This window comes from Martes martes (assembly GCF_963455335.1).
Source record: "Martes martes genome assembly, chromosome: 6".
In the NCBI taxonomy this organism is placed as follows: Eukaryota; Metazoa; Chordata; class Mammalia; order Carnivora; family Mustelidae; genus Martes; species Martes martes.
In genome coordinates, this window is record NC_137893.1 from 85,330,485 (window position 1) to 85,343,537 (window position 13,053).

At 37.9% G+C, this 13,053-nt stretch overlaps 1 protein-coding gene across 2 annotated transcripts in view; it reads left to right on the top strand.

The window, feature by feature from the left end:
- DNAH8 (dynein axonemal heavy chain 8) overlaps positions 1-13,053 on the top strand; it is a gene marked incomplete at its 3' end in the record, with an annotated part of 317,468 nt that overhangs the window by 199,605 nt on the left and 104,810 nt on the right. For both annotated transcript variants that reach the window (XM_080806629.1, XM_080806628.1), the window contains exons 62-66: positions 1,484-1,602; positions 3,962-4,065; positions 5,504-5,680; positions 7,633-7,800; positions 8,516-8,731. In XM_080806629.1, the coding sequence (XP_080662755.1) occupies positions 1,484-1,602; positions 3,962-4,065; positions 5,504-5,680; positions 7,633-7,800; positions 8,516-8,731 (784 nt within the window). The remainder of the gene's footprint in view (positions 1-1,483; positions 1,603-3,961; positions 4,066-5,503; positions 5,681-7,632; positions 7,801-8,515; positions 8,732-13,053) is intronic.

Consider the following 13,053-nt stretch of genomic DNA (forward strand, 5'->3'; position numbering starts at 1 on the left):
CAGATCGACTGTGTACAAGGTCCCAGCTGCACTTAGATTTTTTTTCTGGCTTTGATTTTCTAGTGATTATGTATTGAAATCAGGATAAATCAATGAGACTTCAAGATGAACTAGTGTCCTTACTTAAGCACCTCTTTCCCTCCAGGCCTCAAAGGAGCAGATGCTTAATGAATCACTTTATTTCCTTTGCTTAATTTCTTTTTTGAAAATGACTTAACTAATTCCCGATAAATGGTTTAAAATTAGTTTCCTACTCAAATGCATTGTTTATTTTGATTAAAGAAGTACATTTCACTATTGCCTTATGTTAAGGGACATTTGGGTTTTGTGTTTGCATTTCTTAGTCTTAGCAATGTTTTCGTGCCAAATAATTTTAATTAACTGCAGGAGAGTCCATTGGCTAAAAGTAGCAGTGGTGTTCACATGTGAAAACTGTTGTCAGCAGTTCAAAAATACAACTTCTTCCCCTCCCAAAGCATGATAGCCACTGTGTACATTTGATAGATGGGAATAAAGGTGGACCAAAATAATCGCTGGGCTTCTGGAGGCAATGAACCTGCCAGAAGGAATTTTTCCAGCTAGAGAGTCTAAGTAACACTTAGAGGTGCCTGTCTCATAAAAGGATGTTTATCCTGGACCCTATCCCCAGAAACTCCCCCACCTAAATAGTTCTAGATAACCACCCTCCAGATCCTCTTGGTGGATCCATGTGTATTCTTATGCTTAGCAAGATTTTCCTTCCATTTAACTTGAACTCCTTCTGCCACTGTCATCTGTGGAAAGTTTTACCTTCTTACAGCTACAAAAAACTGTCTTTATTTTTGAAAAATTTGGTGTATTTTCCAAAATTCTCATATCCTTTTAGGTTGGATAAGTTTATTCTGAATGTGCTATTTATCAAATGCTTAAGTGCTAGTCACATATATGCCTGGGTCCTTAAAATTGTTTTAATGTTAAAAATCTTCAGGGGTGCCTGGGTGGTTCAGTGGGTTGAAGCTTCTGCCTTCAGCTCGGGTCATGTTCTCAGGGTCCTGGGATCGGGCCCCACATCGGGCTCTCTGCTCAGGGAGGAGCCTGCTTCCCCCTCTCTCCCTGCCTGCCTCTCTGCCTACTTGTGATCTCTGTCTGTCAAATAGGTGGATAAAATCTTAAAAAAAAAAAATCTTCAGAACTCCAAAAGTGAAAAAATAACTAAAAGATAAAATTATTTTATAGTATGTGAGGAGCTCTTCTTTGACTTGCGTTTCTCCTGTATAAAATTATTCCTTTTATTTAATTCTACCATTAAATAGAATTACTGTACTAAAGCCACAGTGAGTTGAACACTTGAATCAAGTGTGACCATTCACAGTTCCTGCCCTCCCGCTAGTGAATCACCCTTCAGAATTACACTGATTCCACAGTGGGAAGAGTGTCTGTAGGATGCTTTCTAGGTATAATCAGAATGATAGAGATGAAGATCATTTTAACGTTCTATTTTCAGATACCGCCGAAGAGCACACGTGACTCCTAAGTCTTATCTCTCATTTATAAATGGTTATAAGAACATTTATACTGAAAAGGTGAAACATATCAATGAACAAGCTGAACGCATGAATATTGGTAAGCAGAATGGGATCTTTTAAGAGCTTCTTGATAGGAATCCATATATATATATATCCACAGATTATGCATATATATATACACACATATATATATATGTGGAATATATTGGAATCATATGGTTTTGGGGGGAAAGGGGTAACACTCATCTGTACATTTCCCAGATTCCATGGTCAGTACTCCCAACATGGCTGATGAAACACACCATTATATGGAAACAACATGTAATATATTTAATGTATATATGTATATATATGATATAATATGAAATGATAATGTAATACATATGTATTATTGCATATATGTGTATATTATTGTATGTATGTAATATGCATATTATGCATATATATGTAATGTGTTTAATATTATATATATTACAGTAGTTGATACTGTGTTTGAAAGCAAAGTACTGACTTTACTCTTAGTAATAGATTATTTTGAGGGATACCGTTAGGGTCTTTTACCTGTTAAGAAGCTTCCAGGCAGGGGCTTCTGGGTGACTCCGTTGGTTAAGCATCTGCCTTCGGATCAGGTCATGATCTCAGGTCCTGTCATGGAGCCCCGTGTTGGGCTCCATGTTCAGTGGGGAGTCTGCTTCTGCCTTTCCCTCTACCCTTCCTCTTACTTGTGTTTGCTTTCCCTCTCAAATAAATAAAATCTTAAACAAAACAAAACAAAACAAAATGGAACTTCTGAGGAGAAGAAAATCTAAACAGAGGTAGCCTGTTTTCTCTCTTGAACATTTTCTCCCTGCCCCTTCAACTCTGGGTTCAGGCTGTTGGGGCAGGAGCCCCATTGTCACTGAGTTGCTACCTGCAGGTGGAGAAAAGCCACCTCTTGGGAACTGACTACGATTTCAGTTTTTGTTTCATTACAGTTTGTTTTGATTTGCATAAAGTTTGCCATGTTAATGCTTCTCAGATTTCTAACAAAGGAAAAGGAAAAATAAAATCAAAACAAAAAGAGGTAGTTTACCTGAACAATGAATTTCTATGTCCAGTACATGTAATATAAGCAGAAAAAGTATAAATTGGAACAAATTACATGTTAAGAAAATTACACATTAAGAAAGCATTTGCACTTCCAAAAAGAAGTGCAAAAATCCTGGCCCCCCCTTCTTCTGCAAAAAATATGATCCCATAGCTCCAAGATCTCCAAGATCTGTGCAGTTACACTGATGGAAACACTGTGGAAGAAACTGTCCTCTTTTTTTCTCATAGCTCACCTTCTTGTAGCTTTCCATATGATTCTCTATGATCAGTGGTGGGCTGGAGCTACTTGTAGCCTCTAGAGTTGATTGTTAATTCATAGGAATTTTATAATCTGGTTACATAGCACATCTTTAATTAAAAATTAAATCCTATAAACTTACAAATAAATTATGTTTGAAAAAGGCAAGAACAGGGATGCCTGGATGGCTCAGTCGGTTAAGCATATCCCTTCAGCTCAGGTCATGATCCCAGGGTCCTGGGATTGAGCCCTGAGTCAGGCTCCCTACTCAGTGGAGAGTCTGCTTCTCCCTCTGCCTCTGCCTTTCCTCCCCAACCATGCTCTCTCTCTCAAATAAATAAAATCTTTAAAAAAAGGAAAAAGGCAAGAATACTCAAAATTCATCACATCTTAGTTATTTTTACTCTATTTTACTGCTATGAATGTTGTTGAGGTTATTTCTATTCTATCAGTATGGTAGGCATATAATGAATGGTGTGCTACTGGGAATCTCTTCGTAACTTCAGATCAGCCCTTGTGGGAATACTGACACCATGGAAATTGGGAAACATACAGATGAGTGCTCCCCCTCCTCCCAAGACACTCATGCTAAATGCTCACCCACACACCACTGTCTAGAACTCAGCTGGAATGGGAGAAAATCCAGTTATTGTGCTCTATAGCACTGAAAGTCACAGGGCCAGTCGCACAGGTGTTAGCAGCTGTTTTCATTTTCACAGCAAAGAGAACCACACGACTATGACTGTATTACCTGTTCATTTGTCACAGCTGCAGTGTGATTCAAAGGCAAAAAAAAATGATATTTACACCATTAAAAATGATGTTTGCAAAGCCAAGGAGAGGACTAATTTTGTCAACGAAGTTTCCTAAGTTAATCTTAGTCAGTATGGCCTTGGGATCTTCCCTTAAGTTTAGCTAGATGGTGTTCTTCACCCCCTGTCAAAACCCTCAGAGATATGGTCAGTATCGATGCTCCGCATACATACGTATTTATCTATAAATAATTATCTTATGGTTGTTACAATACTGGTACAGTTCCTTGTAAGTAGTAAATACTGAGCAAATACTTGATGAAGGGATGTTCAGATACTAAGCAAGCGTGTATGTGTGTGTGTGTGTGTTTGTAAAGGTCTGGATAAGCTCATGGAGGCGAGTGAATCAGTGGCTAAGCTCTCTCAGGACCTCGCAATAAAGGAGAAGGAGCTGGCAGTGGCTTCCATAAAAGCAGATGAAGTGAGTTGGCATTTACTGTATAACCAGTGGTGAGGAATTGTAGTCCACATCTTAAAAAGCATTGTTTAAAAATGTTACTAAAGGGGTGCCTGGGTGCCTCAGTGGTTGGGCATCTGCCTTGGGCTCAGGTCATGATCCCAAAGTCCTGGGATCAAGCCCCATGTTGGGTTCTCTACTCAGTGGGGAGCCTGTTTCCCCCTCTCTCTCTGCCTGCCTCTCTGCCTACTTGTAATCTCTGTGTCTGTCAAATAAATAAATAAATAAAATATTTAAAAAAAAAATGTTACTAAAAATGTATAATGTAGGATGTCCAGGTGGCTCAGTTGGTGGGACATCACCTTCGACTTGGGTTATGATCCTAGGTCCCTGGAATTGAGTCCCACATTGGGCTTCCTGCTCCATGGGGAGTCTGCTTCTCCCTCTCTCTCTGCCCCTCCCCCTGCTTGTGCTCTCTTTCCCTCTCCCTCTTTCTTTCTCTCTCTTTCAAATAAATAGATAAAATCTTAAAAAAAAATAATGTATAAACTCACAGACTATTTCTAGTGAGATAACGTTCACAATGACTATTAGGTATTTTTGTTTAACTTACACCAAGAGACACCTAGATTATTATATCCTCTACCTGGTCTAAGACTGTTCTTTCTTCTCTGGGTCTTTCTTTTTTGTTCTCGCTCATCTGTCTATGAAATGTTTGCCTCTCTCTAAGTTATATTTGGTCTTCTCTTTGAGGTTCCTGCATACTCAGCGTTTCTAGTATGGCCCAAGTCTCATCTGAAGTTTATGTCAAGGAGGGAAAAAGCTAAGAGGAATTGTTGGTGGAGTTAAAAACAAATAAACAAACAAACAAAAAACTCCTCCCAAGTTGATAAGGATATATGTATGCTGTTCCTTGATCTGTGACCATCATCTTCCACTCACTGAGTTGGTTAAGTGGGTACTTACCTTAGTCAGTTACTAAAATGAGAGAGAGCATAAGAGAGGGTCTTAGCATTGTCCTGCTGTATAGGCATTCAACAAATACAACCTATTTTATTTTCCTTACCTGGGCTTTGGTATGGTTTCTGACTTTCTTCCATTACACATACTTGAGCTGTGTTAATTTTCTAGAAATTACGTAGAATGAAAATGCCATTTTCCTGAAAGCTTAAAATGTTTATTTATATATTTGGCATATAAATATAATATATATATTTATTTATATATTTGTAAGCCTCAGGGAAGCTTAGAACATAGAAGATTTCAAGGAACTGCTTAAAGGAGTTACTGTAATACACCTTAATACATAGATTGGGGAATATATATAAAATATACATAGGGAATAAATTTGCTCTTATTTGTGTTTTCTATTATATCAAATGAATATTCTCTCACTGCTCAAATCTGTCCATTTTGCTCAAAAGCTACCTATTTGCCCTCATGTGTCCCCTCAATTTAACAGGTACTGGCAGAAGTCACGGTAAGTGCTCAGGCTTCAGCCAAAGTGAAAAACGAAGTGCAGGAGGTGAAAGACAAAGCTCAAAAAATTGTGGATGAAATTGACAGTGAGAAAGTAAAAGCGGAGACCAAGCTGGAGGCTGCCAAGCCCGCCCTCGAAGAAGCAGAGGCGGCCCTGAATGTGAGCATGCGCTGTTACCCCTCTCAGCGCCTGTCCCAGCCCACTCCTTGGGTCCTTCTGCAAAAGTCACCACGCAACTTCTAGAATCTGAAAACGGAATGGAATTCTAGTGTGATTGATAATCTCTGAGTCTGAAGAGAAATGTTTCTGTTGGTTCAATATTCTGAGTTCTAATTTTTTTTAAGTCTTCAGTTCTTATAACTTGTTAGTTTCATTCCACAAATCAGCTTTCCATGAGAGCTGAGAAATAATGCGAGTGATTCATGGCCTGAACAATAGTGTAAGGGATTCTGATTATACAGACAGCCTCCCCAGTTCCTCCAAAGCATCCCCTCCAGATTACATTATGCGCCTTTTTTTTTTTTTAAAGATTTTATTTATTTATTTGACAGAGAGAGATCACAAGTAGGCAGAGAGGCAGGCAGAGAGAGAGAGGAGGAAGCAGGCTCCCCGCCAAGCAGAGAGCCCGATGCGGGACTCGATCCCAGGACCCTGAGATCATGACCTGAGCAGAAGGCAGAGGCTTAACCCTCTGAGCCACCCAGGCGCCCCATTATGTGCCTTTTAAAAATCTTCTCGCGGGTTCTGGGGCCTCTTAGGATAAGGCCCGCGGCTAGGCGTCCACAGCTGGGGGACAACCTATAGTTGCCTCTTGCAACCACCACTCCCTAAATAGATGATCTGTAGTAAATTTACTTCACTTTTTTTGGATCGCTGTGGGGATTATAATTCCTCATTGATCCTTGAAGGATCAATGTAAGCATTAAAAGTAATGAATACAGTTTGCTGGACACACAGAAAGTACTTAGTAAATAATCAGTGCTGCTGTTGCAACTGGTAACTGGGCTCCTGTCTACCCCTTGAGCCCTTCTGTCATTCTGTCTCCACACACAGTATGGTTCGGCCATGCAGAAACACCCACAGGCTTCTGGAAGAACCACGGTCTGTTTAAATGCGTCTCTCCCTCTGCCAGGAATGCCTTCCTTAACCTTCATTGCCTAATAAGAGTCATTCTCCAGGACCAGGCTCATCCCTTCCAGGAAGGTTTTGGCTCTTCTGGTTCACCCTCGTGTTTCCTGTCATCCCTCTGCTTCTAGCACAATGACAATTCTAGTTTAGGGTAATTGTGCGTTCTTCCTTGGAAGATTATGAGGACAGGACTATTTTTCTTTGTTTTCTTTCTTTTTTTGAAAAATGGGAGGATGCCTGTATTTGCTGAGTAACTAGATTTATGATAATCATTTAATAAAATTGTGACAATGATCAGGACACATTCTCCACCCCCACTCCCTTTATGAGTACTACAATAATATACAAGAAAGAGAAATCACTGAACAAACAAGTCTTAGGGGATTTTATTGATCATGTTATGTTCCAATCCTTCCTGCCTTGAATGTCAGCTAACGTCTTATTCCAAGCCCCGCTGACAGATAGAAACTTGGAAAAATATTTTTGTGAGCCATATGTTGTAATAACTTCTCTTTTCTCTTTTGAATTTCTCCCCCTTCCTTAGATAGGGCAGCCCTTAAAATGAACACTGAAGGTAAGGTTTCTGTTATTCAGAAGTGCAACAGGGTTCCTGTGCTCCTCTTTTCCTACCACACTTAGAGTATGTGCTCTGAAGATACAAGTTACGTGAATGTTACCCATCAATGAGGCTTGCTGCCAACATAGACTTGAGGTGGAGGGCAATGAATGGTAGTGATATTCTACAGCAATTAGTTGAGGGCAACAGGAGAAAAGAGAATAAAAACTAATACAAATCCCAAGATAATGAAAAAAGCATAATGCGAAAATCTTGGAATACAAGTCTTTAAGGGGATAATGTCAGGGGATAGGGAGAAAATACATTTTAAAGCTTTCTACTTTCATTGTTTAAAAGCATTAGATATCAATATGATTACTAACACTACTCAACAAAATAATATATTGATTCCTAATCCCAAATGCAGACTATCAAACCAAATGATATTGCTACAGTCAGGAAACTTGCCAAGCCCCCGCATCTTATTATGAGAATCATGGACTGTGTCCTGCTACTATTTCAAAAGAAAATTGACCCAGTTACTATGGATCCAGAAAAACCTTGCTGCAAGCCTTCCTGGGGAGAGTCATTAAAAGTAAGTAAAAAAAATCTTTGCAAGTCCTAAAGGTGCATTAGATTTTCCCAGCCCAGGACCTTCAATATAGATCACACAAGCTGGCAGGCAGTAATTGATAATTGTGTACTGAAGACTTTTTCTTAGATTGCATTTCCCAAAGTGTAAGTAGGGAAAGATTGTAAAGCTGAATGGTTTCTTTTTGTAAAAAGTGTTTAAAACCAGAGGCTTTTTTTTTTTTTTAAAGATTTATTTATTGACAGAGAGAGAGAAGGAGAGAGCACAAGCAGGGGGTAGTGACAGATGAAGAGGGAGAAGCAGGCTCCCCACTGAGCATGGAGCCTGATGCAGGGCTGGATCCCAGGACCCTGGGATCGTGACCTGAGCTGAAGGCAGATGTTTAACTGATGGAGCCACACAGGCACCCCTTGCCACACTCTTGATGTCACTCAAACCCAGTCTCCAAAAGAGAGCTTGTATGGTTGGTGGCATTTGGATGCATGCACTGGACAGGAAACTTACATATTTTTTCTTCTTTACTCTCTCACCACAGTCACAGGAAGACAGTTTGCAACTTACAGATTTAGGCTGACTACCATCATAGTCTTGATTTATATGTTTAAGAGTGTATCAATCATTACTTCTTTGAAAAAATTCAATTTAGAATTATATGCTAACTCAGGAAGAAAGTATTTATTTACTCCCAGAGCTTACAGGTTGTAATGCTATTTTTCAGTTGATGAGTGCAACAGGGTTCCTGTGGAGCCTCCAGCAGTTCCCCAAGGATACTATAAATGAAGAGACTGTTGAGTTACTGCAGCCGTATTTTAACATGGATGATTATTCTTTGGAAAATGCCAAAAAAGTCTGTGGGAATGTGGCTGGTCTGCTATCTTGGACGCTTGCTATGGCAACATTTTATGGTATCAATAGAGAAGTGTTGCCTCTGAAGGTAAAAGTTTCCCTCCTTCTCCTAGGAAATCAATGTTTAATAAAATCTATCTCTGGTATTACTCCTATGAAAAGACAAAGCATAATTTTGACTAATTTTTTTATTTTCTTCATGTCCTCTCACATCTCTTGTTTTCTTTACCTCTGATTAGTGTTTCTTGGCATTGCGGACAAGAAATCAAAACCAACTTGTTAACTTAAACAGGAAATGGATTCATTGCCAGTAACAATTAAGCTGTCATAAAAGAAAACTTGCCATTTCTTTAAAGTTTAAAGAGATTAGGTTTGGAGGTAGAATTTGATTACTATATTCCCAACAACGTTTATAAAAATAAAGCTCAACACCCAGAAATGTTTTAAATTTGAAAGATAGGGGGGAAAACCCTTATATGCATCTAAGAAACAAATGATCAGTCAAAATCAAAAAAGGTTGCAGAAGAGAAATCAGGATGGCACAGACTTCCTGCAACCCTAAATATTAGAATGTAATGAGAAAATATGTGCAGAGTATTGAGGAAATTGTGGTGGCCCAAGAATGCAAGAACTGGCCAAGCTGACCTTTACTTATAAGGGGAACAAAAAGACATTCTTAAGGATGCGACTTAAGGAGTAAGTGGTAGGTACACGCATGCATGCATACATGAGCGTGGACGCACGCACGCGCAAGCACACATACACCATTTACACTGTGCCAGACTGTTCTTCCAGTCTGAGGGAGCATTTGCAGGAGTGCAAAGGGTTCATGAAATACACCACCCAGACGCTTACTACCCTCCTGCCCTCTGCCCCCACATAAAGCTGAAGGCTGAAAGTGGTTGCTCCGCGGAGTGGAAAATGATGGGCAGGTAGGCAGGGGGTTGCTGGTTGTCATAATAAACCCTATAGAAATGGCTACCTTTTAAAACTTTCCATATAAGTAGCTTGGAAAAAAATAGAAAATATGTTGAAAATTAAAAAGTTTTAATAAAGGGATATGATGAGAAAATGGTAGGAATCCTCTAAAACCAAAAGATACCAAGGGATATAGAATTTAAGAAAAAATGAACTCAGAAGAATGGAGTTAATTTTTATTAAAAAGTATGATCCACAGTGAGACTTAATTGTAATAATGCTTTTTGTAATAAATAAAATATTATCAAATTACAAAAAGTAAAAGGCTTTAATATTGTAAGTGGAAATTAACAAAAATAATACTATAATTTGAGATTGTGGAGAAGTCTGGTTTTGTGGGTGTGTGACCTGTTCACACAGGACCCCTGGTTTAGAAGGGTGCATGCTTGGCTTAATGCTCTGCTGTCACTTTGTTGAAGTTCTCCATAATTTTTTAATAATGGGCCCCACATTTTTAACTTTGTTCTCAGTCCTGAAAACTATATATTCAGTCTTTAGCAGGCATAAACTAATAATTACGTAGAGATTTTACAACTGTATCATTTTTTAAAGTTGAATAGCTGCATTGAACTTTCTTGAATATGAACAAAAAGTATGAAATTACTTCTAGTGACTGAGAAACATTTATGAAAATTCATCATACTCAACAGTAAAAGAAGATCTTGACTCGGTTCCCAAAAGCAGAAATTGCTGAAGCCTCACTCTCTGATTATAAGCAATAAAATTAGAAAGTTTGCATTAAAAAAAAAAAAGAAGCCAGTAACTTCTTTTTAGGAAATGATAACAAAAGTTAGTTGCCAAAGCTTTTGTGATGTAGCCCAATGGCTTTCTTAGCTCTTTAATTAAACACAATGATACCTACTTACTTATAAATATACATACACACAAAGCTTAAGGAAAGTGGAATAGAGCTAATAAAAATAACATTAAATATTAGAGAAAAGTAGCAGAATTGAAGAATTGTTGCTTTGCAAAAACAAAACATAAAAGATATATTCTTGGAAAATATCATGAAGAAAATATGTATAATCACAGGTGTGTGGATTTAAATAATTAGAAAACAAATTTTAAAGTTATATGTAAATATACTAGAAAAATTAAATTTAATAACAATACTATTCATATTATTTAAATTAAAGTTTCCTGCAAAAGAGGACTGAATTTAACTAAGTATTGAGAAATAAAATGAGAATGTTATCAAAAAACTTCTACCCCAGAAGCTTTAGGGCTATTATACTTTACCAATTCTTTTGAATTTCTAAGAAACCAGTCATTTCTAAGAAACGTAATTTCTAAGTCCATGCTCTCAGAGTTAGAAAAAAGATGAAAAATCTACCATTACAGTAAGTTCACTTCAAAAAATCCTTAAGAAGGAAACAATCCAAAATGTGTGTATGCCCAATAACTTTGTTTATAATAATTAAAAATGGTGGGAGGGGATGTCTAAAAGTAGGGCTAAGATTAGGTAAATTATAATACATCCAAATAATGTGACATTAGGCAGCCATACTACTAATGTTCAAGGAAAAAGTGTTTAAGGACATGTTTAAGGGGAAATGATTACCCTATATTAAGTGTAAAAGAAAAAACTGGAAAAAAAATCACCCTCTTAACACAATACTGAGACTGTCTCTGGGTAAAAATCACAGATAATTTCTGTTATCCTTTCTGTGCATTGTTGTGTTTTTTTCCCATGTTTTTTATATTGAACATTAATAATTAAAAGAAAAAAGAGAGGGGTGTCTGGGAGGCTCAGCCTGTTAAGAGTCCAAATCTTGATCTTAGCTCATGAGGGTCTTGATCTCAGGGTCATGAGATTGAGCGCTGCACTAGGCTCCATGCTAGATGTGGAGCCTACTTGAAAAAGAAAAAAAAAAAAAAAAAAAAAGGAAAAGAGAAAGAAAAAAATAGAACTTTAATGGAATATCTCCAGTACCCTTTGCTTCCCCAGTTGAACACACTTAAGCCTCTAAATACCATCTTGGGCCACGGATGCGAAAATTCTCACCAAAACACTAGCCAGTAGGATCCAACAGTACATTAAAAGGATTATTCACCACGACCAAGTGGGATTTATTACCAGGCTGCAAGGTTGGTTCAACATCTGCAAATCAATCAATGTGATACAATACATTAATAAAAGAAAGAACAAGAACCAGATGACACTCTCAATAGATGCTGAAAAAGCATTTGACAAAGTACAGCATCCTTTCCTGATCAAAATTCTTCAAAGTGTAGGGATAGAGGATACATACCTCAATATCACCAAAGGCATCTGTGAAAAACCCACCGCAAATATCATTCTCAATGGAGAAAAACAGAGAGCTTTTCTGCTAAGGTCAGGAACACGGCAGGGATGTCCTTTATCACCACTGCTATTCAACATAGTACTAGAAGTTCTAGCCTCAGCAATCAGACAACAAAAAGAAATTAAAGGCATCCAAATTGCCAAAGAAGAAGTCAAATTATCACTCTTTGCAGATAATAAGATACTATATGTGGAAAACCCAAAAGACTCCACTCCAAATCTGCTTAGAACTTGTACAGGAATTCAGTAAAGTGTTAGGATATAAAATCAATGCACAGAAATCAGTTACATTTCTTTACACCAACAACAAGACAGAAGAAAGAGAAATTAAGGAGTCAGTCCCATTTATAACTACACCCAAAACCACAAGTTACCTAGGAATAAACCTAACCAAAGAGGCAAAGAATCTATACTCAGGAAACTATAAAGTACTCATGAAAGAAATTGAGGAAGACACCAAGAAATGGAAAAATGTTCCATGCTCATGGATTGGAAGAACAAATATTGTGAAAATGTCTATGCTACCTAAAGCAATCTACACATTTAATGCAATCCCTATCAAAATACCATCCATTTTTTTTCAAAGAAATGGAACAAATAATCCTAAAATTTATATGGAACCAGAAAAGACCTCAAATAGCCAGAGGAATATTGAAAAAGAAAGCCAAAGTCGGTGGCATCACAATTCCAGACTTCAAGCTCTATTACAAAGCTGTCATCATCAAGACAGTATGGTACTGGCACAAAAACAGATACATAGATCAATGGAACAGAATAGAGAGCCCAGAAATAGACCCTCAACTCTATGGTCAACTAATCTTCAACAAAGCAGGAAAGAATGTCCAATGGAAAAAAAGTCTCTTCAACAAATGGTGTTGGGAAAATTGGACAGTACATGCAGAAAAATGAAACTGGACCATTTCCTTACACCACACACGAAAATAGACTCAAAATGGATGAAGGACCTCAATGTGAGAAAGGAATCCATCAAAATCCCTGAGGAGAACACAGACAGCAACCTCTTCAACCTCAGCCACAGCAACTTCTTCCAAGGAACATTGCCAAAGACAAGGGAAGCAAGCACAAAAATGAACTATTGGGACTTCATCAAGATCAAAAGCTTT